This window comes from Nipponia nippon, unplaced genomic scaffold (genome assembly GCF_047370975.1).
Source record: "Nipponia nippon isolate SJK-2023a ecotype South Korea unplaced genomic scaffold, ASM4737097v1 scaffold_3, whole genome shotgun sequence".
Lineage (NCBI taxonomy): Eukaryota > Metazoa > Chordata > Aves > Pelecaniformes > Threskiornithidae > Nipponia > Nipponia nippon.
This window is the reverse complement of record NW_028262347.1, coordinates 61025509-61052538: the sequence shown is the minus strand read 5'-3', so window position 1 is coordinate 61052538 and position 27030 is coordinate 61025509. Positions and strand designations below refer to the sequence as shown.

Below are 27030 nucleotides of genomic sequence, written 5' to 3'. Positions count from 1 at the left end.
ATAAATTGTAAGGAAAAGGAAAATAACAAAGAGGAATAAATAAAACCCAAGAAAGTGTTGCAAATGAAAACAACTGCTCACCACCAACCAATTGATGCCCAGCCAGTCCCCGAGTCGCGCCCCCCGCCAACCTCCCCCCTACTTTTATTGCTGAGCATGACATCATATGGTGTGGAATATCCCTTTGGTCAGGTGGGGTCAGCTGTCCCAGCTGTGTCCCCTCCCGACTTCTTGTGCGCCCCCAGCCCACTCGCTGGTGGGGTGGTGTGAGAAGCAGAAAAGGCCTTGGCTCTGTGTAAGCACTGCTCAGCAGTAACGAAAACATCCCTGTGTTATCAGCACTGTTTTCAGTACAAATCCAAAACATAGCCCCATACTACCTACTATGAAGAAAATTAACTCTATCCCAGCCAAAACCAGCACATACCTGCATGTCCTATATAAAGCACATGGACATTGATCTTAATTGAGCAGAACAAATTTAAAGGCTGTACAATTATTTTCCTGGCTGACATTGTGGAAGACACAGACAACAAGAAATGAGTGACATTTCTCCGTGGAGAAAATCTCCACAGTAGGTAATCTACTTCAAGATCCATATAATGGCCTATAGCTTCAGTGCCTCTGGATCAGGAAGGAATTGAAACAAAAAAGGAGGTTAAGTGCTGAGTACTGCAGTGTCTAACTTATTCTTGGCCTTTGGACTGGAATCTTGAAGCATGTCTTTGGCGCCTCAGCTATATATACAGATGCACATCTCTGACAGATAGATAGACAGACAGACAGAGCAAGCTAGGTACTTAAGAATGGGCTCCAAAACAGCTGGTGTGCTGTGGGAGAAGGGCACTGCTACAGCTGATAAATAAAGTTGGTTTAAAGCCATCCCTTTCTGGAATTCCATCTGTTACTCCATGGTCTAGGGTGATACCCCTGAGATACTTTTTCCTTTAAAGTTGATTTTTCATATAAATATTTAGAAGCTAGTTTACTTGGTGAGGCTGGGGCATCCCTTTCCCTCCCTGTGCAAGCTAGGCCACCGAGCACCACAGGTTTCCACAACTGCCGGTCCACACAGACAGCACACACAAAATGAACCCTGAGTCACTGGCCCCGGTGTTTGCTGCAAGTACTCCTTGTGCAGTTTTAGATGATATAGTTGGTTAATTAATAAAAGGCATCGGCAGCCATCACAGCAAAGACCAGAACTCAGGTTTCCCCCATCTTTCAGATGGCATTTAAGCCAAAATGGATGTAAAAAATAATAACAAGTAATGTCCTTGCACGTGAAAACAGTCCTGTACAAGGCAGTCCATCTGTACACCATCACAGGCAGTCTTCTCCAAAGCTCTTCTGAGCCTCGCTCAGATTGTCGTTGCCATGTGACGTGCACAAACTGGGGCAAAGCAGTGCAAACACAGTTATTTAAAACATCGTCTTCTTTATGGAAGCTATCGGATTAGGCTGTTGGACTTAATCCCATTTAATGTCTCTGAAGGCTGGGCTCAGAGCGGCAGGGCTGACAGGTGCCCTGCATCGCTGGGAGCAAGCGCTCCCGCTCGAGCAGGGCGCTTGGCACTTGCGTAGCCAAACTCCGTTCCCTGCTTCGAGCCCTTGCTTTTATAGCAGAGGTTAATAGGATGTGCAGCAGGCTTTGGTCTATGCGAATACATCCATCCCGTATAGTTCATCACGCGTGCTAAAGATTATTTGCAGGAAGGGGAGCTCTGTGTCTTCATGACAAGCAAGGCTTGATGTAGTTAGCTCCTGCCTGAGAGATGACTGCCAGTGTTTTGCCCTCCATGCTTCCCGGTAGGTGAGGCAATGGTGGCACGTAGCTCCTGTGACAGGCGGCGATGATGACCCTGACAGGTACTGCTGGCCCAGCGAGCGCGTGAAGCTGCCCGGTGGATGAGGTCAATACAGCAATAAGCAAAGCATTTATAATAATAGTGCTGTACTGCTTCATGCCGCGTTCCTCAGTGGGCGCTCAGCAGGCCTCCTAACACCACAGCCGTGAGCAAGGCGGGTGACTAAACTCGGCGCAGTCCTGAGTGGCTCCCCGGAGGCTAAGATGGCGGGGGGGGGAGAAGGGGGCACCTCACCCCCCCGTCGAGAGACTGAGGAAACCAGGGCAGGAAAGCTCGTGAGGGCATATTTAAAGCTTCCTTGCCAGCGCAGTGAACAGAGACGGGCAAATGCGCCCTGAGGTGCTGGACGTCCCGGCGGCGAGCAGGGGCGCTTTGCCCCCTCCCCGTTCCCGCCTCTGTGGGGCCGCCGCCTCACCCCATCCCCTCAGACGGCTCCGGGGCGGGGCTAACGCGCAGGCCCCGCCGCGCGCTGGGGAAGGGGCGGGGTCGCTCCGGATCGACGCGGCTCTTCCGTAAACACCACCCAGCCCTTCCCCCGGCCTTCCCCCCCGGGCAGGGCCCACTCAGCGCGGGGGTGTCCGCGCAAGCGCCTTCCCCCTGTCAGCTCATATCCCCCCGCTCAGTGCTCGGGCCCGGGAAGAATGAGGAGAGACGGGCTGTTTCTGCGGAGATAGGCGCGGGCTGACCCAAGTCCCTCGGGCTAACTCGCCGTCGGCAGGCAGGAAAAGGTTACGCTCCCCCCCCTCGTCACCGGCACAGATGGACGCGCCCAAGGAAGACACTAATAGTCCGGGCTGGGCACATAAATCCGGGGGGGTTCCAAGCCCCGGCCAGCGCCGCGCAGGAGGGCGAGCCGCTGCCGCGTTGCGGTGAGTGACCGGGGCGAGCAGGGGCTGGGGCCGTGGCCGAGCCGTCCGACGGCGGTACCGTGCAGCACACGCCTGGGTGTCCGGGCGCGTCCAGGCGATGAGCTGCGGGGTGAGTCCGGGTCAGCGCTAGCCCGGGGGCTGCTGCCCTCCCGCGCGGTGGGGGTGGCGAGCTGGCGCTCCGGTGCTACCGCTGCAGCAGGGGGGTTTCGCAGCCTCGGCGCTGGGTCCGCAGCGCACCCCGTGCCCCCTGTCTCCTGGGCTGTCCCCGTCCCTCAGTGCCCGCTGTCTGCCGGGACGATCCGTCCCGACGGGCGCAGCCGCGGGGGCTCCCCCCTCCAGCCCCGCTCCAGCCGAGCAAGGGCACCCTGGCTCCCTCCCCGGGGGCCGCGAGGCCGGGACGCTTGGAGGCGGGCAGCCGGGCTCGCCTTCCCCGCGGCTGGCAGAGAGAGGGTTCCCCCTTCTCTTCTCCTCCTCCCTCCCTCCCCCCAGGCCCGTCCTTGGTAACGCTGTTTGTTTTGGTCGGCGGGTGCCAAACTCCTGCCTCTGGTAACTGTTAAAAACATGGGGCCGGGGGAGGAGACGGACGGCGAAACAGATGGAGGAAGAGGAGGAGCGTGCGTCGCTGAGGGGAGCCGGCGGCGGGGCGGGAGGGGCGGCCCCGGCCTCCCCTCGGGGGCCCTGCGGCCTCGGGGCGGCCCTGGCGGGGCGCGTTCCCCGGTCTCTGAGGCGAGGGCAGCTCCCCTGGCTGTCCGGGCCGCGGGGACGCCGGCTCGTCGCGCTCTTAGCTGTTTCTAAGCCTCCAGCGAGAGAAGCTTATGTATAAAGGGAAGAGCTGCGGAGCTAGGACGCTAAAGGAGGGAAATGTCGCCTCTAAGCTGTCAAAAATGAGGCAAATCCCGTCACCCTTAACAAAGGCTCTTTTCTGCTCCTGTGCCGTGAGTGCTGACAAAGGTGGAGTCAGGGAAAGGGAAACTCGAGCCCAAATGAGATTCAGTCGGTGCCAGCTTGAAGATAGTAAGGATCTAAGCCCAGTAGAATAAACGAAGTTAAGACATTTGTAGTGGTAAAACTGGACAGAGCACTTAAAAAGTGCGCATGGATGGAGGGACTTACTGGAACAAAGCAGAGCTGTGGAAAAACTTTTCTTGAAGATGGTATCTGAAGGAAAAAAATCCCCTTCCAAACTGTCTCCCCCCCCCCCACCGGTGCTTCATGAAATAACTTCTAAGGGAAGTCTTCAGGAATAAAAAGTGTGTTTGTGTTCTCTAAAACTAATCTGATCTTGCAGCCTTGATCAGTTCTAAGTGAATGATCGGGTTGGGTGATGCGGTGACTGTATAAGAGCAAGATGCCTTTATGCTGCTACGGTGTTGTATTCATGGCATCTTTACTAAAAAGAATAATCCAAAACTGTCTAAATAGCAGCAGAAACCATGATAACTTAGTTCTTCCTTGTTAAATTAACTGGAATCTTGGGTTTTGTACATTTAGAAGCTATTTTTAGCTTGGTCTCCCATTTAGAGTATATCCTTAAAAAAACCTGCAAAATAGCGCTGATCGACAGAAAGCAAACAGTGTAATGAAGCCCACTGTGAAGGTATCCAAGCTAATATAAAAGTAAACATCAGTTGTTTTTAATGCAAGAAGAGTAAAGCAGGTTGTAACCACAGGCTCATCCTTTAATAGAATAGGTAGGATATTAAGCTGTGTATTAAAACAACAGCCTAATATGTAATACCTAATGACCAACTCAATAAGAAGATGTATTGTCTATTCAAGGTGGTGAGTTACAAAGAGATCTTGGAAGGCTAAAGGGTTCTCTGAAATATTTTTACTTGAGAATTATATTAATCTAAACTAAAAATTACATGTGAACTTGGCCCTTAGTAATTTGAGAAGCTCTATGCTGTCTACAAACACGTAAGGAAAAGCAGCTCTTCCAGTGTATGCTATAAAGAAAAGGACTAAGTAAGTCTGTTGTCTATTGTTGTAACTAATTACAAAGCCTTTTTTCTGGTTTGTACTTCCCTTTGATATGCTCAATGAATATACTTTTCTCTAAGCTTTTTAGCTGTCGGGTGGCGTATTTAAAAACCGTAGATGGCATATCTGGATTCTGCTTGTGTGTTCATTTATGTTTACTTTGATGTAGTTGCTGCCTTGTTTATCTTTTAAACTTAGAATTTAGCAATAATGTTCTGAATCTGCAGAATACACCCATTCTTCCTTACCGTTCCATTTGAGGCATCCTACTAGGAAATATATTTACTGTGGCAAAGATTGCAGTGTTTTTTTAGTGCGTTGTCTCCTGTTGCATTGCTGAAACTTCTTTAAGTCTTCTGAAGCACTCTATTGGCAATTCTATCTGTATGTGTGCTTGTATTGTAGGAACAGGTATGGTCTTAGTACATCAAAGTATGTCATGGGTCTCCTTGAAATGCAAGTATTTGTTGCCAAAAGATCCTTTGCTGGGACTAGTATGTAAAGACTTAATGTATATAGAATTTTAACTTCTACCTGAACTATTTGGCCTTCTTGGGAATCAAGACTGGAGTAAAAAATGGCAATGCTGACTTGCTTCCATGGCTGGTTTAGTACTTGCTGTCTGGACCACCTTGCAAATCTGAATATTTGAATATTTATGAATTTGAATGTTTATTAGAATTATCATACTGACAGTTAAGAGGAAGTACTTGAAATTATGATGCATAAATTGTGTGAGAATTTTGGGTTTTTAATGGTCATTTAATTTTTCCATGTTCTTAACACCTAGACTGAAGCAGTAGACGCATCTTGAAGTGCTCATACTAGGCGAGTGATTTACGAGACCTTTTGGGCCAGTACGCTGCTAACAACCTTAATCAATTCTTTCAATGGACCACATGCAACATTAACCTTTTTGAGGTTAGTTATTTATGTATAAAAAAAGGGGGTTTATACATGATTAAAGCTTGAAAATAGTGTTCTGATGCTGATCTAGAAACAATAGTGGGAGAGTAATGTAAGCTTTGCAGGCTCTGTAGGGTTACTGTTTTTAAGTGAGCGGTTCCACATCAAGAACCTGGAGTGCGTTCTACAGGTAGGTTACTTGGCAAAGCTAGCACTGACTAGAAATTAGTTGTGACATCTATAACACAGATATTAATCAAAGAAATAGTCTTAGTCTCTTGTGTAATGTTAACTAGTGACTCATTTCTAATTGTAACTTGGACAAATAAAATTTCAAAGTCAAAAATATTTAGCCTTTTGGTTTTCTAGGTTCTCTCTCAACTCTGTCTTTAGTCAATACTATTTTAAATATCTGCTTGTTTTCAGTTGCTTGTTAGAAGTTATAAAATTGCTGTTCTAATAAAAGTTATGATATCAAGGATCACAATGAATGCTGTAAGTCTTGAACCCATGACCTCGTGTCCTGATCAAAAGTCTCTCTTACTGGCTTCTCCAGTAAGGTAATAAACTGTCAGCTGTGTTCTTGTTGATGTGATTCATTCTTTTCACAAAAACCAGCATAAAACATTACATAAATATGGCACTCAAATGCATCCTCTTTCCTCTTGGGAGAGGAGGAATAAACATACACTTAACAAATGTTAATCATCTCAATTAACAGGGGAGTACTCATCAGTTAATACCTTGTCAAGTTATAAAGGCCTATTCAGGATGAGCTGGCACCTGAAAAATCAAACACTCTAAGCTGTAACTAGGTGCCAGCATAAAAAAAGAAATCTTTTTTTACTCCCTTTTATCTACCTCTTGACCCAACAATACCTTGGTTCACATAAATACACACAAAGATCATACTTTTGCTGCCAAAAGTGGCTTCTCCCAAGTTCAACAGTTGCAAAGCGTGGTATTCTTCGCCTGCTGAAGTTGATGCAATTTTATCATAAATGGAGTCATCTTACTTAAATTTGCTGATGGAAAGCATTGTTGGCTATGTCTCTTCATGAAGTCTACTACAGAATGCTTCCTGGCCGTAATCAAAGATGGACAGCTACTTTTGGTATCTGGGCCAAATTCTTTTGGTAGTAATTATGGCTGACTTCCAGGTTCTCATTTTAATATGATTATGAACGTATTTTTCACTTCCTGTCGTACAGCTATTAATCATCTCTATCACAGTATGCAGCTGTCCAAATTCTTTGCAGTTGCAGATTATCTGCCTGGGAGGCAGCTTCTTTATGTAGACAGACGTGACACTTCTCAGTCTTATTTGTCATGTATGCTGAACGTAATGTTAGAGGCTCAGAGTTACCATTTGACTTAAAACAGAAAACCCTCATCCCTAGGAGGAGTATTTTTTTTGGGTCTGTGCCATTGCCATCTGATTCTGAGCAAAGACCCACCTAAAACAGCAGGCCAGACTTCTAGCTACACCCTGTCAGAAATGTAGTATTCTGAATTATTTGCCTGTTCTCCCCCAGCAACTTCTGTGTTTGCTTCGGAGTTGTTACACTCCGTGCAGTCTGTTTGTGGAAGGAAGCTAATTGCTAAACAGCACTTGTTGGTGAAGTCAGGTGGGGGATGGTAACATCATGAGATGCCTTTATGGATGTTGAGAACTTCCAAAATTCCAACAAACAAGCAACTTCAGGGGTTACCGTGGGTAGTCTTTTATTTTTAAAATATAACCAATTTACAGACTGTCTCTAATATAACTATTAAAGTATGAAACAGCAGAAGGTATAAAACTTTCTTGCAGAACAGGTGTAGTTTGTTAATAACGGTATGATTCTGCGCATCGAGCCAGATCCTTTCTGTAACAGCTTTTTAAGAAAGGCAACTACTTTTCTTCATTGACAATATAATGATCAGTATCGGACTTTTCAGAAACAAACAAAAAAATAGTAAGTGCTGGTTTTATGAGATGTGTTATTTGTCTTTCCAGGTCTTGTTTACTGTAGCAACTAAAGTGAATCAGAATGCCTCTCAGTGATGACCAGAACAGTGATTCAGATTCGTCACGCCTCTCTGAAAGCACAGCTTCTTCTAGCGACTCTGAATATTCAAGACGGAGCTTTAACAGTGATTCTTCAAGCAAACCCAGTTCCCCAGCGTGTAAGCCTATTTCAACCTTACCTGCATTGTGCATAGACAGATAAGGCTAACTTATCTCATTTCTCTTTGCTGTCATGGGTAGAACCTGGGATTCTGAATCTCTGTTCTGAGTATTCTGAGTATTAAGAGAAAGGCATGGCTTTCTCTCTGCTGTGAAGCAGGTCATCTCCTTGTGTGTGGAACACCACCAGCAGCTGTATCCGTGGGGGTCTCCCTGTGCACTCCTTCCCTTCAGAAAGTGTAAGAAAAGTGTGCCACTGTGGACATCCTAATCTTGAGCTAATCATGACATTGGTAGTGGTCTCCCACTCAACCAGATACGGCTTTGTGCAAAGGGTGGGTTTCTTCTGTTTGCTCCATACACTTAAAAATTAAATCTGTAACTTACAGATTTATAATATTACATCAAGTTACATGAAATTAATCTCAAATTCACATTTTTTCATAAATATTAAGATCAAACAGAAAGCACACATTTGCACAAGGCAAGTATTTTGAGTAGTGAGAAAACGTTGGTTAAGATGTGCTTCATGTTCATGTTTGTAAGCATTCTCAGACCATGCATGCTTTTTAGCATCTATGTAAGTGAAGTCATACATTAAAACAAGCTTGTTAGTGGAGCTGCAATTTGCAGCTGACTCTTTGTCTTTCTTTATTACCAGTCTTCGAAGGCTTAATTCCAAATACTAAATTAAATGACAGAATTTGGGGGTTTAGAAACTTGGGAATTTACTCTTGCTTTCCAGTGTAGAGTTTCTGTTATGTTGTTAACACTGATTTGTAAAAAGGGAGTGTACCTTACTACGTACCTGCTATGGAGCATAAGTGGGGGGTTCTCAAGTCAGTAACTTCAGAACCTTCTCTACAGGCAATAAAACCACAATATAGCCATGATGTGCTCAGAATTATAATGGACATCTGGTATCCGTTATTGCCCATGCTTTTGGTCTGGTGGAGTTTACAAAACAGTCAATAGGAAATCTGCGGAATGCAAGATCCTGTTTTAAAGGAAAAAGGGTATCTTAGTTAAGATGCAGAAATATGAAATTGCTCTTCAAAATGTTATGAGGTTTGTGCGATATTACCCACACACACACCCTTGATAAGCTGGGAGTTCCCTGAGTTAGTGTTTTAAGAAGATATAAAGACCTGGTAATCCTAAGGGTGTTTCTTCTAGAGTACTAGAGTCCAATTAGCAAGCAGTAAAATTTCTAAATTTTAATATTTTTTCAATTGCACTTATCAACTATAGATACTTGGCTTGAATTGATCTTGTTTGTTCCAGCAGCAAGCCCTCCCAAGATTATTACATTTGATGAACTGATGGCAGCTGCAAGAAATTTGACAGACTTGACTCTAGCTCATGAAATTGCTGTAAATGCAAACTTTTGCATAAAAGATGAAGATTTGCCACGGAACAGGTAAGAGCCTGAATTTTGCAAAAAGCAGCACTGGGGTTAGGAAGAGAAATGAAAGGAGCAGCAAATTAAAAAAAACCAAAAACCAAAACAAAAAAAAAGCCAAACCAAAACATCTTGGAAGGCTACAGATTTTTATCCTCCAGGAGTCACTGCCAAAGCTATCTTGCTTGGAACAAGTGTTGCAGTCCAGCTGAGTTGATGTACTGTCTTGGAGCGTATTTGTCTGTCTTAAATGTCATGTGGAAGAGAAAAGGCTAATGCAATATATGAATGCCCATAGTGAAGGTGAGTATCAGTCTGTTCTGTGCAGTTCCAAGCCCTGTGGAAAAGATGAAATGGTGGCCTTCTGTGCAGTTGTATGTAGTAGCTCATTGGTGCCATAGTGATAAGAAGATAGAGCTCATCATGAACATAGCTCTAACATTAGCCCAAGAAGAGATGCAAAAATACCTGGAGGTCCAGAGGAAGCGAGAAGTAGCTTCCCTAATGTAGGTAGCTAAAATGTTCTTGCTTACAGACACATCTAACTTAAAAATGACCCTGGTCTTTACTTTGAGAAAACTTCTATGTAAAAAAACAAACAGGTTTTTAATTGCACAAGTCCCTTAACTGATAATTGGTTATATGACAGAGAATAGTTTTTGAGGAAGCTTTGTATATAACATACCAGGTTAGGACAATGAATACAAGTTTGATAAGGAAGGGTAATATCTCTTTACCTACATGTGACTTGCCAGCACCACTTTATAAATACAGGTGTTTTAGGAAAGACTTGTCAGTCTAGACCATGTTTTGGGAGCCGATGATCCACAGCCCAAGAAAGATATGGTTGCAGGGCACAATAGCTGGTGAGGTGTTGTGTGTTTCCCAACAAGTGATTAGGCCAATCTAAAACACTTTTACTGAGGATGAAAGCTAGTTGGGAGTCATTTCTGTATCTAATTGACTTATTCCACAGCCTTGCAGGCACAGTGAAACAAATTGTACACAAGGCGTTTTGGGATCATTTGGAATCGGAACTGAATGAAGATCCTCCAGAATATGAACATGCTATCAAGCTCTTTGAGGAAATTAAGGAGGTAATGTTCCTCCTCCCCTGCTCCTAGTATTGTTTTGTCAGCTTAGGTCTGAGAGTCTCTTACTTCACTGAAGGGTCTGCTAACTCAGTCAAGCCAACACCTTCAAGTTCTGTCTTTTAAGATGAAACGATGATTATTCAGAACTGCAATAGGTGTCTATTTATAGTATATTTATATTAACCATGAATATAGCCACATATGCGCAGTGGCGTGTCCGCTCAGCTTTCATTGCATGATGGTTAGATACAAGTCAGCTATTTTCTCAGAGCTTCACATCTCTACTAACCTCTTTCCAGCAACATACTGTGAGCTTAGGGCATGAACACGAGTATAAACATGACTGCACCTGCCCAAATAGACTTTATTGTTTATGATCGTCATACAAGGGAGCATACAAACCTTCAATCCTGGCACAATACTAAGTCTTTCAAAATTTTTAAGTTAGTAAATGTTTGTTTTACAGGGCAGCCTCCCAGTTTTTGAATGAGTCTCGTTGTTGACATGCTTTCTGGTTTACTGGCTTTAAGCATTTTTGCAGAACTGTACTGTGATACTTTTGACAGTCCTTTTCCTGCTACCTTAGATGTGTTCAGTCTTAGTGTGTCTTATTATAGTTGGTCAGCTAAATACTCTTGACACATTAAAATTAAAATCTTATTTCGGTGTGTTTACTAAGTGGTTTGGTTTTTATTGATAAGCTTTTCCTTTTTTTTTTCCCTCCACTTTAGATTCTTCTTTCTTTCCTGACTCCTGGAGCAAACAGGATTCAAAATCAAATTTGTGAAGTTCTAGATACAGATCTTATAAGACAGCAGGCAGAACATAATGCTGTTGATATTCATGGGCTAGCTACCTATATCATCAACACTATGGGAAAGTTATGTGCTCCGATAAGAGACAACGATATAAAACAGTTAAAAGCAACTGACAATATCGTAGAATTACTGAGGTTGGTATTTGGGTGGCTTTTTTAGAGGAAAAACTTCTTCTCTGAAAGAGTACTGGGCAGTGGAAGAAGGGAGCTAAAGTCTCAGAAAGAAGTCTTAAATTGTGTCAGTTTACATAACACCTGCTTTCAAACCATAAGAAAACTTATTTTTATACAGAAGCATTAAAGGGGAGGAGCTATGACACCCTGTGACCAGAATATTATGTGTATCTTACTTTTTAATGAAATGAGTAGAATGCCTAGATCAAACACTACCAGCTCTGAATATCTAAGCCACTGAACAACAAAAAGTGCACTCTTGCAATAATCTGTGTTATGGAGACTGCTTTTTCAGTCTTGTTCATCTCACAAAATTTAAGCAGAACATTTGTACTGTTCCTTCCTGAACTGTTTATTGCATGCTTCCTTTAGGAGGCCAAACTTTGGATTTAAAAATCTCTTTAGTAAAGATCTTTTTACTTGTACTTGAGTAAAACACATGCATAAAAGGGCAGAAACCAGATTACTGTGCCTTAGGTACATGGAAATATTAAGAGTAAATGGTAGTTGTTGTTCTACAGTTTTATTGCAACTTGGATCATATGCAGGGACCAAAGCAACTGGATCAGAAGTATTGTTTCTCTTGGTGCAATTTAGAGTGACTAAAAAGTTAAAATCTGATCATTGTGGCTGAAATGTACCAATTGATATAGTTCTTGAAAAACCTTCTCTTGCTGTTACAGGGTTGTAGCATTTAGTGATGCTACATATTCGTCCTGTTCTCTGTAACTTACACCAAGCCTTACACACAATACTCCTTCAAGTATCCTGGAAGATAGGCAACATATCTGTTACGCTGAAATACCAGTGAAGGAGTTTACTTCTCACAGATTGAAATTAAAGTGCTAATATAGGTGTACCTCACATGTGCTGGTTAAAGTCAATAGACTATTGTAATTGTCCAATTTTAAACTCCTCCTTTCAGACAAATATTCCGTGTTTTGGACCTGATGAAAGTGGATATGGCTAATTACACGATTCAAAACCTTAGGCCATACCTTCAGCGTCATTTGGTGGACTATGAAAGAACAAAATTCCAGGAAATTCTTGAAGAAACACCAAGTAGGTATCATGCTATATTTAATTTAAGCCTCTCTTTAAAAAGCGGACTGTTTAAAGACATGCCATAAAAATCTATCAATTGCAGTTAATTTGGAGGAAAACTTCAATTTCTTGTGTGGATCTAACTAATGTAAAGCAAGCTACCAATGGGCAATTGCTTAACTTGCTATAAAGTATGTTTATCTGTAATCTGGGGTGCTTTCAGACAAATTTGTATTTGTTAAATTGGTTGGTATCTGAAAAACAAACAGTGGCTCTTACTGTCTGGAGGCAGAAATCCTACATACCGAAAGATGAAACTTTATCTCTTTTGTATGCAGCAAGTCTGTTGTTAGTCTGAAGTAAACATGTAAAACCAGTTAAGTGTGCCTGAAAGTTGGAAGGGACAGGATCAATTTTTTAATAAACAAAAGGCAGGCTCTGAGGAAAACTTCCTAAGTGATGCAAAGTCAACCTGATCCACTATTACAGGTTTTGTGTAATGTGGCTAAATGGTCTTCAGGAAAATATATTTTCCAAGACGAAAAAGTAAACTTACTAACATCTGGAGCAGGGCCTGTGACAGAAATCTTTAAATGCATTTCATTTGCTGTTAATACAGCTTATCCCCTTCACCTCTACTTTCCAGACCTGTGCCCCACCTATTAAGTGGCCTCCCTGAAAGAGGGAAGAAATGCTTTGGGAACTCGGACTTGGAGCCTTTTTTTTTTTTTTTACCCAAAAATCTTGGCTGAAGCCTAACAATTTGTTGTTGGGTTTGTACAAAGCTAGCTAGAATATTAAGGTGACCAATGGAAGATGATCAGTGGAAAAAAGTGAGGGAGAGAATTTAGGTATGTGAAGACTCAGCTGTCCACTATGTTTGTTTAGTCTTCAGAAGTTCAAGCACTCTTGTTTATATGTACAACTCTTTTCCTCAAGCTAGTGCTTATTTTGATGAAAGCATGCAGTAAACCTGTGCTTATTTCCAATGCTTAGGTGCCCTGGACCTCACAACAGAATGGATAAAGGAATCAATAGAAGATGAATTGTCATCTGTTTCTGATGAATCTTCATCATCCCCTGGTGCTGATAGTAGTTCTAAGCCAATTATTAGTCCTACACTGGTGCTAAACAACGGCTACTTGAAACTCTTACAATGGGATTATCACAAAACAATTCCAGAGGTAAGAAATGTATTTCAGTGTCTTCAGATTTCTAGCTATATGAAAACATTGGTGTAGTATAATAATCCTGCTATTGATGACAATAGGTGAAGTATACTCTTGCACTTCTTAAATTTCTGAATAGTGAATTTGAAGAGTATATGCTAGTCTAGCTGCTGAAACAGCTCACCAGCTCCACCCTAAGAGCAGTCTTGGCCATGGTCAAAGGCTGGGCCTTGTACTGACAGCGCTTGGCTTTCTGTATCTTTGAGAGAAATGACTATAGTATCCCGTTTTCCTAACGGCAGCAGGAATTGGTGGGATCACTCTTGCTTTAGAACAGAATCGGTAAAAACTTGAAGCCCTCTAAAGTAGATATTCACACTTTCTCAGTGCATATAAGCTATTGCTTCAAGAATCACTGTTCAGTTTTTCCCTCCAACTCCCGATTACTGACCTCTGCAACTTTCCGTAAAGCCAATTTGAAATTGGCCATCAGTCAGGGCTAAAATTAGCATCTGCAGTGAGCGTCTTAGCTATACTTAAGGTGGCCTGGCAGAGAATTTGCTAAATACATGGGGATGCTCTTAGTGCTCTCCGTCAGTGGACAGAAGGGAAACCACCTTATTCTTACCTTCCTTCGAACAGTTTTGAATAAGAGCTACACACAGGTATCCTCTGGTGGATCTAGTTTGTCATACTATGAAACTGAATGTTAATGCCCCTGTGCTTCTCAGTGGAGGGCTTTGGTTAGGATGAACTCTTTCTAACCTAAAATAAGCCACTCCAGCTACATCTTGCTCTGGGAACTACTTACGTTCTTGGTATGATCAACTGGCTTTTTGCCTGTAGCGGGTTATGTGTCACTTGCAGAACCTGCTCTGGTGGTTGAACTGGTGGTTGTCACTCACAGTTGTTCACTGTGCATCATTACAAATTATGGCATTTTTCAAAGGACGGCTGAATCCAGAAGACTATTCTGTCTGTAACCTTGATCACTACAATGTCCTCTGGATCCCTTGAGCATTCCACATCATGGGCTGAACTGTTGGTCGCAGATTGCTGTCAGCAGTGATGAGGAATAAGATGCAATGTCCTCAGCTTCCTCTGCACTGAAGGTGTTACCTTTCTTCCCGCCACAGGCTTACTTCTGGTACTTGTACATAATGCCACTTTGCGCAACACTACATATTCAGGGTATTTCAGCTGCTGTCTCTTCTGACTTTGCATATTTGTGATTAAAAATAATAATGCTTCATGACTGCATCCTATAGGTGTCCTTTTCCCTGCCTCTCTTCCTCCATATTCCTAAATTAGTATTATTGTTTCAATTCTAGACTCTAATAACAGATGAAGTTCGTCTTCAGGAGTTGAGAGAAAAGCTCAATCAATTAAAAACCATAGCTTGTGTTTGTCTCATAACAAACAATACTGTGGGTGCAGCAATTGTAGATGTGCCTGATTTTGCTGACCAACTGAAAAGGATCTCTGTTCCTCTTCTCGAAGGCATGAACAAGAAGTAAGGCCTTGTTTTTATCACTCTTCATATTTTTTTTTAACAGGAAATAACCAGGTGGATCTGAAAACTCTTGGAAACAATTCAAATGTCATAGCCGGTGCTTGTTAATACTAGCAAGATACCAAATCTTAATAATCTGTATCTACAGTCCCTTTACAATATAAGTCCACTGTATGTTAGGCACATGTTTTCAAAGTTATATTTTAATGAAATCTTAATCTTGAGGTTAGTCTACAGAATTTGGAGCGCAGTACTAAAGTTCATTCATATGCTCCTAATACAGGAGAGACTGACAATACATTAATTAAATCATCTTGCCAGTTGCTTCAAACTTGTAGGTAGCTTAAGCTATTTGGTTGCCTGTTTCTGCTGCCACTTGCACTACAAGGAAGTCTGATGTGATCTGAAAAGTGTGTCTCATAAAAACAGCTTTCCGCTCTGCTTTTTTCTCATTAAATGCTATGCATGTGGCCCAGGAAAACGCCGAAGTGTAAGGGCAAAATGAACTGGTGCAACTGCTGCACACTTGAAATACTTTTTCCTGTTTCAATCACAATTAGGTCCTTATTTTATCTTCCACATGGAGATTTGTCCTGTATGTATAGATGTACATAAATCTACAAAAGCAAAAGAACTTTTCTAAATTCTCTCATTGCAGAGAGCAGGTTGAAAATAAAAGGGAAAGGAGACAAGGGAGGTCATCTTATAACCTGTGCTACAGAAACTGCAAAAGTTAATGCTTTTCTATTTCTTTCTTCCAGAACTTTTGATTTGAAGGAGGCTCTGAATGCTATTGGGGTCCAGATTTGCAGCAAAGTGAACAGGTCTCTAACTGAAAGAGGTCTTCCTACTCTTAATGAAGAAATGCAGAGTAATTTAATGGGTCAAATTGCTCATATTGTTGAGGAGAATAATCCCGTCAGTTCCTTGATTGGTTAGTAAGATAATGCATAGTTGTCTTACTGTATGTGTCTGTATATAAACTTACTTCCAGCAAGCTTAATCAGCTGTCTAATTATTTTTTAAAAGCACTTTCTTACTGCAATAAAATACTGGGTGAACTAAGAGCAAGGAAATGTTGTTCACCTATAGATGGTGTTCTTGGTATGCTGCAGAACATGGTTAGTTGCAGCTAGAAATAATGTTAAAAGTGTCTATACAAACAAGCCTAGAGATGCTAGTATTTTGGAGAAGCATTTGGAAAAATGAGTGCTACTCAGTCTCACTTCTGTCAGTTTTGGGTTTAAACCTAGTAGTCTTTTTCTTTGAGTCTGCTTCATATTAAGTAATGTAACTTGTTGCAGCAGGTTTATGCTGTGTCCACCTTGCAGGAGCCAACTTTTAAGAAGCTTTCAGTATTGTTTCCCGCTGCAGCATTGGCTTGGTAAACAGTTGTTACCTACATTGTTGGATTTTTTTTTTTTTTTGTTGCTGTGCTGATGTGCAGGGCGCTTACAAAGCGAGTATGGCTTCATCTTAGGTTTACATTTGTTCTGAGCATGCTTTATATTCCATTTCAGACAAACGAATCCAGTTCTTCATGAGAAGCTTCCTTGCTCTTCCGAGTTTTCAGAAGTGTATGCCTACTATGCCAGGAGGCCTTTCTGTGATTCAGACAGAGATGGAGTTCCTTGGATCTCAGTATGCGAGCATTGTAAACTTTAATAAACAAGTGTACGGACCATTCTATGCAAACATACTTAGAAAACTACTTTTTCCTGAGGCACCAATGGGGAAAGCAGAAACAGAAACACCTACCAATTAAAAAATGTCCTGTTTCTGTACCCCCTTTTTTAACCTTTCAAGACAGTGATCTGACTTCCCTACTAAGAACAGCCCACTCCAGTGACTATTAATGAGAGAGATCTTGTAAAATGTGTGCGGATAGTTTCTGAAATTCACTGGAAAGAAATTAATTTCAAGGACATTCATATTTAATAGACTAAATTTGTTTAATGGATTGTGTCACTTGTAACAGCCACTGAATTATTAGTTTTCAAGGCAAGCATTTATTATGATTTGCAGTGGGAAAGAGCTGGCAAAAGTATTTATTGTTTTGCCACCATTAAAACATAATGTTATTTTTCAACTTAAATATATTTACATATAGCAATGCAATTATGAAATGACAAAACAATTGTAGATAAAATGTACTGTGCTTACATTGTATTTTTGTAGAGCAACATCTAATAAAACAATTATGTTTCTGAGAAGACTTTGAAGCAAGAAAGTATAGCATAACTGCTTTTGTAACCAAAACCAGGTTCATACTAGGCCAAGTTCTGGTACTCCTCTAATTATTGGAACCAGAACTTAGCCTCTGTTACATTAAGGAATGCCAGTATTATAAGCTGTTCGGAGTATAGCAGTTACAGAAGAAGCATTCACCACTTAAAGTAGGAATCATTCAGAACTTCTCAACTGTAATTGAGATTGATGATAAACACCTAAAACATGATGTTGGGAGGGTGGAGTAAGTTTTTGTATATAATGTTTATAAGCATTTTGTTTATCCAGTGGAGGTCATATGGATCTTAAATCTAATATGTGTATGTACTGATCTTTCAATCTTAATGGGTATTAAGTATTTTTAAGGTAGGTCTTCTGACCTATATTCCCAAAAGCACTTGAGAGTGGCCTTACAGAGTACCACAGAGCAACTTCCCCTTCTGTAGTCTGTTGGATGAGGACATAAGCTTTTCAAAACATATTCTTGGGTCTGAAAGGCAGAACCCAAATGATTAGTCATTCTTGAAAATGTGATTAGATTTGCTTTCATTGAGCCTGTGAGGAACACTGCAGTTTTCTTCAAATTCCTTTGGAATAGGCCCCAATACTTAGTTCCCATTAAGGCATCAGGAATCTTGCATGCAGAAATGAATACGCTTGAAACTGAGAAATGTGGAAGTAAACTTCTGTAAGTTTATACAGGCTTTATTTTGCATATTTCAGATTACTGGGAATAGATCGTGCTGGAATATGTATTATAGACATGTTCTTGTCTATGAAATTGAATCATAATTTACTTGAAAGTGATCTTTTAATATATTATCATATAATAGTCCTTTTAAAATGTCATATATATATATATAAAAACTCCATGTGGTACAAGTTATATAGCTTGTTTTTAGTACTTTATATTACAATCTATTTTTTATGAAGAGACAAAATAATCACCCGTAAAAGCTTAATGTGTCACACAAATTATGTATGTACATTACGATGTCTATCATAAAGGTCTAAAAAACTGGGCATTATTAGCACTGTGGTTTTGTAGTCCATTTTTACAGAATTGTGTACTCTTTTTAGTACAGGACACTTACTTCTAGTCAGTTGTTCCTCAGTGTCCGAGGACTTTGGCCACATGTACATGATAAGAAAAACTTTCTTCAAAAATACCTTTTTAGAAAATAAATTTTTCTAGTGCACTTCTGCTCTATCCCTTGTAAAAACATTGCACAAAATAAAGATGAATACATATTTTAAAGGGAACTGTTTCCTGAAGCCTGAAAAACCTGAGAAAGGAACTCTTAGAATATAGTAATTGTGCCACTAGGTAAAACAGGCTTGCTCAGATGAATATGAAATTTCGATATGCAATTCAAAATCATCAAGAGGAATGCATTTCAAAAGCAATTATGGGGAATTAAATCTTAGTGATTTGCCACATCTTTAGAAATACATAAATTATTTTGAGCTTCAACCAAAAGAGCATTTTATGGACATTTGAAGATGATTTAGAACATGATTATGAACTTTTTATCATAATACTTTATATGCATTCTATTGTAAAAATAAATATCAAACTATAGATCTTTAATGTACTGGGGGAGCTGTTACACTAGTTTTTACCAGTAAATACTCAAAAATGATGATTCATTGGGATTTTTTTGGTGATTAAGGTGACTTTCAAAGGGCATTTTATAGCATGGCCTATGTTTCAAGTGGTTGTTTAACGTATCTTAATTTTTATTTAATGTTTCAAACATGGACATTGCGTCTGTTTAATGTCATGTGCTGCATGCTGTTTATGCTACGGTGGCTGAAATGCACTTGCCTCTACTCTGAAGTTGTCCTTGTGAAACGATGCCATTCTGTAGCAGCTTTCTTTATTGAAATACAAATATTTGGGGGTTTTGTATGCATTAAATTTTGTTTCTGATACCACTGGTGATGAAAAGCCATTTGTGTAAACTTTCTTAAATGTAACAAATTGTTAAATGCCGAAGATAAAACGACTGCACTAATAATACGTTGTGACTCTTTCTTTCTGTAACTTCTCAGTTGCAGCTGGCGTGTAGAGTAGTGACTTGAATCCAGCTGCACAAACAACACTCAAAACAGTCACTTGCTTAAATCTGACCCCTTGGATGAAGGTTGTATTGGGTTTGCGTGGCAAGGTTTTGATAGCGGGGAGGCTACAGGGGTGGCTTCTGTGGGAAGCTGCTAGAAGCTGCCCCCATGTCCAACTGAGCCACTGCCAGCCGGCTCCATGATGAACCTGCCACTGGCCATAGCTGAGCCCATCAGCAACGGTGGTAGCGCCTCTGTGATAATAGATTTAAGAAGGGGGGAAAAATTGCTGTGCGACAGCAGCCGGGAGAGAGGAGTGAGAATACGTGAGAGAAACAACCCTGCGGACACCAGGGTCAGTGAAGGAGGAGGAGGAGGTGCTCCAAGCACTGGAGCAGAGATTCCCCTGCAGTCTGTGGTGAAGACTGTGGCGAGGCAGGCTGTCCCCCTGCAGTCCATGGAGGACCACGGTGGAGCAGATATCCACCCTGCAGCCTGTGGAGGACCCCGCGCCAGAGCAGGTGGATGCGCCCAAAGGAGGCTGTGACCCTGTGGGAAGCCTGCGCTGGAGCCGGCTCCTGGCAGGACCTGGGGCCCCATGGAGAGAGGAGCCCACGCTGGAGCAGGTTTGCTGGCAGGGCTTGTGACCCTGTGCAGTCTGTTCCTGAAGGACTGCACCCCGTGGAAAGGACCTACGCTGGAGCAGTTCGTGAAGAACTGCAGCCTGTGGGAAGGACTCACATTGGAGAAGTTCATGGAGGACTGTCTCCTGTGGAAGGGACCCCATGCTGGAGCAGGGGACGAGTGTGAGGAGTCCTCCCCCTGAGGAGGAAGGAGCAGCAGAGACAACATGTGACGAATTGACCGCAACCCCCATCCCCATCCCCCTGTGCCACTGGTGGGGAGGAGGTAGAGAAAATCAGGAGTAAAGTTGAGCCCAGGAAGAAGGGAGAGGTGGGTGTTTTAAGATACGGTTTTATTTCCCATTCCCCTACTCTGATTTGATTGGCAATAAATTAAATTTATTTCCCTGAGTTGAGTCTGTTTTGCCCATGACAGTAATCGCTGAGTGATCTCCCTGTCCTTATGTCAACCCATGAGCCTTTCGTTACATCTTCTCTCCCCTGTGCAGCTGAGGAGGGGAGCGATAGAGCGTCAAGCCAGGGTCAACCCACCACAAAGGTAATTTGTATGCTTGATCATAGCTTCACTCTTGGGAATGATTAAACAGATAGGAGTCTCCAGACTGGAAGATGTTGGGGAGGAAGGCTATGCCAGATCTCCAGAGCGATGAGTGGCAATAAAGACAGAAGAATAAGTAGTTGTTTGCTGTCTTTTTGGCTGCAAGAACAAGGAGCATCAAAGAAAGGTGGTCAGTTTAAAACAACTGAACTGTTTTATTCACAACAATGTGGAGATAAGCTGTGGAATACCTTGCCCAGAATCTGGCACTATTAAAAGTTTTTTGGTTGCAGGAGAATTGGACAATACGCAGCTGATGGATATTCTTTTTTCCTTCTATGTTTTTTAATTAAAGGCGACCAATGGCTCCATATTGCTCCCCTGTTAGCAGCGTTATCCAGAATAACTCTGCACAATTCAGCCAGTCTTGAAGTGCTAGCTGTACTGCATGTGCCTGGATCAAACGTGCCCAAAACATGATGTTTCATGACCTTCTAGCATTGCTAAAATGACTGCCACTCAGTCATGCCTGGATTTTGATCTTTTATAATCCCTGATTTTTTTTAACCCCTTTGTGAACACTTTACAATAGCCCCAAGGCAAAATTACACTAAAGAATACCTGAAAAGCACAGTGCTGAATGTTCAAATCTGTAAAATCAGAAAAATTTGCTTCTAATAAACTCCTTTTTTCTTTTTTTTTTTTTTTTTTTTGCCAGTTATGCAGTAGGAACAAACATTTTGGAGTAAACTTATGGCTGAAAGTTTGTGCTGTCTGATAGAACTTAGGTTTCCTGTAAGTGATGTTAAAAAAAATGGACAAAGAACTTAACCAACTCTAATAGGTGCTTGGTTTAGAAAGGTAAGAAGGAACTCTTAATCCTCTAACTCCCACTTTTCATGTATTATAGTCTTCTGTTGTGGAAGTAATCATGATTTCCGATTACATACTAACCACGGCTAACAGACCAGGTTGCAGGATAATGGGTCATCGGGCTGAAATAGTTGCTTGGTGAGCATGTAGCTAGTTAGATGGAAGGCTGTGTAGGGTGTTGTAGGATTGCCATGTATTAAACAAGCTCTCCAGGCTGAGTGTCCGCTTTAGGCGGGAAACTGAATAGCAGTGGTCTGAAATGTTGCTCCTCTCCTCTTTAAGCTGGGCCTCCATGTCCAGGACGCACGGAGCCCAGACCAAACTCAGCGAACTTTATTCATGCAGAATCTGAGCCAGAGCAGATGTTGTGGGCCTAAGTACTGTTTTCACACGCTGCTTTTAAAACGTACTTAGCAATTATTATATGCAAACTGTCAAAAACTTACTGCAAAGATCACGAATGTATCTTGTTTAATCTTAAACTGGGGAAGATAAGTAGTCCCCTATTTGACTGGGATTTTGGCGTCTCTATAGCACTGACACTTGCAAAGAAAAAAAAATAATAAAAGGTCAGTTTGTAAGGGATCCAGCTGCGGCATTCAACACTAAGATTGGAAAAAGACAATAATGCTAAAAGCTTATGCTCCACGCTGCTTTGCATGCTAAAAATCGTAAAAGAATCAGTTTGTACCCTAATTGCTCCGCGCCTGGGCCTGCAGCGGCCCACTGAGGGGTGGAGAGGAGGCCGGCAGCGCCGGTTACCGGCTCCAGGATCCAGGGGGGAAACCCCCGAACGCTGAAAAGCATTAAACTCCCCTACGAGGAGCCAGGGCATTGGGAGGGGGTGTTCTGGAGAGTCCTGACCGCCCTGCGCAAAGCCCCCAGCCTTGGCCCCGCGTTCGCCTGTGTGTCTGTGCCTGTCTCTGTACTCACCCCCACCGGGCCTCCCTGGGCCCGGAACCTTCGGGCGCCGCGCCGGTGCGGCGGGGGGACGCGTTTGGCTGCTACACCGCGGGTCCCTCGCCGTCAGCCTCCGCTGCGGCTTCTCTGCCGGGCGGGTGATGGAGGCGCTGGCCACGGAGCTGGGGGCCCTGACTCCGGAGCAAGCGGCGGCTCCTGTGAATACGGTGGAGGTTAGCGGCGGCGTGGGGCGGGCGGCAGCGGGGACCGGAGGTTTCTGCCCTCAGCGGTGGTTCCTTTACAGTTTTCTGATGGCTTCGCGTGGGGGGCGGGAGGAGATGAAGGCCGTGTTTCAGGTCTCTTTGGCTGGGCTGAGCTTTTTGCGTAGAAAGAGCACGTCAGAAATGGAGCCCAAGAGCCTCGCCCTGTGTTTTGCCGTGGATTCCTTCCTCTGCGTGCTCCTGCATCGTCATGGACAGCGTTACACCACGGCTACAGCGTTGCAGTGTACTTCTAAGTGCTGAGCGTCAGCCTAAAATGATGAGGTGCTGATGCTCTTCGCATATTAGAGTATAATCTCTTCTGGAGCTGAGTGATGCAGCCCCATTCTGTGCTGTCTGGTCCTACTCACCTTTGCATTCCACCTGCATCTCTCATCCCAAATCCGGGGTGGGCTCCCCATGCCGTGGGGGGAGAAGGTGGGGCTGATGTAAGGTGATGTTCCCTGTGATCACTGAAGAACAGAAATGGGGAAAAGCTTGTAGGAACCTTGATATACTTACACTTGTCAGTATTTTGTTTAGATAGGTTTCCTAAATCTTTGTAGGAGTTAGGGTACTGGTAGGTTTTACAGAGACTCGTGTCTGCAAGTGCTGCTCCCAGGGCTGAGATTCTTGCACATATTTTGTAAAGTAAAAGTTATAGGACATCTTCCCGTGCTAGGAATATAATTTACAGTGTTAACAGGACAAAAAAAAAAAGTTAGTTTTTCTTAAATGAGGACATGGTACTAAGGAATATTCTAAGAAATATATGTTCTCACATAAATTGCTTTTAGAAAAGGCAATGTCCTGTTCCGTCCTGAGTAAATATTGCATAGCACATATGGCTTACTAAGATGATCCAAGTCATCTCCCTGTTTTGTTTTTACTCCTCTAGGTTGGCTTCGGACAGCCTTTTTTTTTTTGTGAATAGATCTGATTTTAAATAATGTTACTGTTTAAAAATAATAATTAAAAAAACAAACAAAAACCTCAAGCATCTTAGATGTTTGTTCACTCTTTGGAAAGATATTTCAAACTGTTTTTTGTTTTCAGGAAAAATGGAGACTTCTTCCAGCATTTCTAAAGGTTAGTGTTATGCACTCATTTCATGGCATGAATACCTCGTCTCCTTTCTAACTTTACGTTCCCATCTTCTAGCTTTTGCTGCTTCCCAGAATACGTGTCCTCACCTTCCGTGTGGATTTTGCAATTATTTTTTTTAGTTCCGTGCAGTTATGGTGAAACTTGTTACATAGATTGGTTTCTTGATTAATTTCGAGATTAATTTGTGGAGGCATCCTTTTAGAGGTTTGTATTTTTGTATGGCTATTCTCAATGGACAATGTGTATGTGTAATTTTTCCAGATTATTTTACTGCTTTACTGGCACTCTGAGACCCTATTCATTGTCTTTATGTAAGACTGTGGTGTTAGGTTTGTAGTTGTGTTTGTCATAGGAAGCATATAGCCACAGATGTCAATTCGGCAAAGGCTTGAATCTATGTGTATCTTCCCTCATGAAGTCAGAGCTTGACTGAACTCAAAGATTGCTAGTGTCTTAATTTCAGTGCTACTCATATAATCTGGTATTAGTTGAAGGCACAGTTCTATATAAGATGCCACTGGATGCAATAACAGGACTAACAAACAGTTGGAAGTTAGGAAGGAGAAACTCAGTAATGAAAATTGTGTCATAAAGACAGCAGGTAAAGTCTCTGATGTGCATAGGTACCTTCAGGGAATTGCAGCCACTTCTGCACCCGTCATCAGTCTTTGGAAGTGTTGCCTGCTTCAGCAAGGTTCTTTTCAGCCTCATTTTGTTAATTTCTTTCCTTCCCAGTTTCAATACCAGCACTTCTCTTTTTGTTGCACCCTCGAGTGTTTGATCCTGGCAGGAAAACAAAGTTCAAAAGTCAGTTGCGGATTGTGTACGTTTTCAGTTTGGTTCAGGGCTGTGAAGATGCTTCAGGGCCCTAATGAATCCTGTTTCTGTGTCTCTCCTAGCAACCACGTGAACTTCCATCACGAGCTTGAGCTAGTGATATTGTCCGAATTCTTGAGACTGTGAAAAAGGGAGGGCTGCTGATTGTGAGGTGCAATTTACTGTGTGCTTCATGCCAAGTGTAGCCATCCCACATTATTTCCAGCCAGTGAGCCCTTTACTCTAGGGCTGCTGATGGTGGTCTGGCCTTTCTGTTGCATGTTGGTTTATTTATGCCAGCGGTGAGACAGTTATACAAAGCTGATGTTGTGCATTACAGTTTCTATAGTGGAGTTTTCTTTCAATAAAGCTGTTAATATCGCCTCATAAAAAATGGAAAGAACTACCAGCCTGATTTCTAGACACTAAAAAATCCATAATATTTTCTTGCCTATATCATATGATGTGCAATGGTTTTGTAAATTAGGGAAACTCTTATCTAAAGAATTTTGCTCTGGAGTCATTCCTCCTTTGTCTTAACCCATGGAGGCTTCATTGAGCAGCTGGACTTGTCAGTCTAAGCTTCCCATTTCTTTCTAATAATTTCAGAACGAACTGTTGCCTATCGTGCGAACTATGTAAATGTGTCTGTTTTCTGCATGAAGTTTTAAGTCTTGTAATGTGTTAGTTGTCATGGGATGTTTCAAAGCTTAAAGCTCTCTGTGAGCATGTGCCTCAATATCAGCTAGCCCTCTTCCCTTTTCAAGGCTGGATTTTGCACTGTAGTTAGGATAGTTACGCCTTTTATTTGTCCAAATGCCAATCTGTTAGCAAAATGAATGCTTCTCTTAGTATTCCTTCAAGCCAAAATCTTTCTTTTTTTTTCTTTCCCAGATCATTTTACATACTATAATCTCCCTTCTTTTGATTGCCTTAAATGCCTTCAACTGAAATCCTTGAAATGTACTCTATCAACTCATTACCTGAGGGAATGGGGTACTGTTGATTCTGTGTGATATTACCTCTGGGCATGTTCTTGCTCTTTGTGCCTACAAATCAAACTCTGATTTCTTATGAGTGTCCTGCCCTCCTGTGACTGTTTCCTTGCGTATTGACTTCTCGCTTGCACACCCCACTTCTGTTCCATCTCCCCTGTCTCATTGGCCCTCCCTCTCATTCCTCTTTATGCCAGCTGCTCTTGTTAGAGTGCAGACAACTTCCTTCTCAAGCAGCACACATGGTTAGTTATACTATAAATGATTAAAATTATTTCAAAATAATGGCAAACTGATAAAATATTTTGACTTGCAGTGGCTCTTGTTTCTTTACGTGAATTTCGAAGTCTGTTGGGTGTTTACTTTGTACAGTTACTGAATTACTTTTCTGACTCAAAGAACAATGACAGCTCTGGTGTAAGCCTGAAAATGTACAGTGTAGAACCAGACTGATTGTTCAGGCACTTCTCAGAAGTTTGTCAACTGGAAGAATTTAGCACGGATCCAAAAGCACTTATAAATGCTTATATTTTAATTTCTGCCTTGTATGATTAATGTTAGTGAAGCTAATTTTATTTGCTGCATGCGTGTATTTTCCAGGTGAAAGGACTTGTGAAGCAGCACATAGACTCATTCAACTATTTCATCAACGTAGAGGTATGCTTTCTTGGTGAGAAGAGAATGGCTCTTAGTACTCAGAACAGGCACATGATTCTGTTTTGTTTTATTTTTCCCCCTCCAGATAAAGAAAATCATGAAGGCCAATGAAAAAGTTACAAGTGATGCTGACCCAATGTGGTACTTGAAGTAAGCATGAAATGATTTCCGTATCAGGAGTAGCAAGCGTACTATCTCATGGGTTTGTTATTGGCTATAAAATGTTTCTAGGCACCTGTGCACGTATGATTCAAGAGAGTATTTTCCATGACTTATCTCTTATTTGGAGCATTGAAAGATGGCAAGATTTAAAGAATAATCATGTGAAGCAGACTTAATAGCCAACTGTTAACAATACCTTATGTCACCATTTTTCTGTAATTTAGTAATCTCAGATGACAGATGGGAGTTTCTTTTTGTCTCTTTGCAAAGGTAACTTGGGGTTTGTTGCATGTGCAGTTTAAATTTTAACTAACTAGAACACAGCTCAAATACAATGAGTTACTTTGGGAAGAATCATTGCTCATTATTAATCAACCTACGTTCATCAAAGTAACTTCATTTTTCAGTATATGCAGAATTCTGCTTCCTTCAGGTCGCCTGAAAAGTATTTGGCTCATTGCTCATTTTGGAACTGTTTGTATTACAGGTACCTCAATATCTATGTGGGTACTCCAGATGTGGAAGAAAGCTTCAATGTGACACGACCTGTATCACCTCATGAGGTATTAATGTTTGCATCTGTCTTGTTTGTTTGTTTGATCTTGGGAATATCTTGGATAGTAGCTACATATAACTTTATTTTGAGTACATGCATGCTACATTAGGTGATACAGTGCATGCCACCATCACTGTAGAAAGAAGTCTCAGAGATTTAAACATCATGTAATAATTTTTTTTATTTTATTTTTTAATTTGATTTTTTTTATGATGTGCGA

General features: G+C 41.9%; 2 protein-coding genes across 11 annotated transcripts in view; both read left to right on the top strand.

Moving 5' to 3' along the window:
* Window positions 1-2409: 2409 nt before the first annotated feature.
* TCP11L2 (t-complex 11 like 2) lies at window positions 2410-19173 on the top strand. 8 transcript variants are annotated; one of them, XM_087765679.1, is made up of 12 exons: window positions 2410-2737; window positions 5511-5641; window positions 7626-7795; window positions 7957-8035; window positions 9081-9216; window positions 10175-10295; window positions 11024-11244; window positions 12209-12345; window positions 13324-13511; window positions 14828-15009; window positions 15771-15943; window positions 16530-19173. In XM_087765679.1, the coding sequence occupies exons 3-12, from the start codon at window positions 7673-7675 to the stop codon at window positions 16772-16774; spliced, it is 1605 nt and encodes a 534-aa protein (XP_087621805.1). In that variant the 5' UTR covers window positions 2410-2737; window positions 5511-5641; window positions 7626-7672; the 3' UTR covers window positions 16775-19173. The 8 variants fall into 8 exon arrangements, with proteins under 8 accessions (XP_087621805.1, XP_087621802.1, XP_087621803.1 ...); XM_087765676.1 differs by having other exon boundaries at window positions 7954-8035; XM_087765677.1 differs by having other exon boundaries at window positions 2410-2846; window positions 7954-8035.
* Window positions 19174-22365: 3192 nt separating this feature from the next.
* POLR3B (RNA polymerase III subunit B) overlaps window positions 22366-27030 on the top strand; it is an 80430-nt gene continuing 75765 nt past the window's right edge. For 2 of the 3 annotated variants that reach the window (XM_009474166.2, XM_087766646.1), the window contains exons 1-5: window positions 22366-22490; window positions 23574-23606; window positions 26036-26092; window positions 26178-26242; window positions 26742-26817. In XM_009474166.2, coding sequence (XP_009472441.2) covers window positions 22419-22490; window positions 23574-23606; window positions 26036-26092; window positions 26178-26242; window positions 26742-26817 — 303 coding nt within the window. In that variant the 5' untranslated portion in view covers window positions 22366-22418. The remainder of the gene's footprint in view (window positions 22491-23573; window positions 23607-26035; window positions 26093-26177; window positions 26243-26741; window positions 26818-27030) is intronic. The other variant, XM_087766645.1, reaches the window with a different exon arrangement.

Bases quoted from the DNA above. Each gene is read 5' to 3' on its own strand.
- TCP11L2 (XM_087765676.1), top strand. From the start codon at position 7,673: ATGACCAGAACAGTGATTCAGATTCGTCACGCCTCTCTGAAAGCACAG. The intron at 7,796-7,953 runs GTAAGCCTATTT...TCTGCTGTGAAG, and splicing joins CAAACCCAGTTCCCCAGCGT to CAGGTCATCTCCTTGTGTGT. The intron at 15,010-15,770 runs GTAAGGCCTTGT...TCTTTCTTCCAG, and splicing joins CTCGAAGGCATGAACAAGAA to AACTTTTGATTTGAAGGAGG.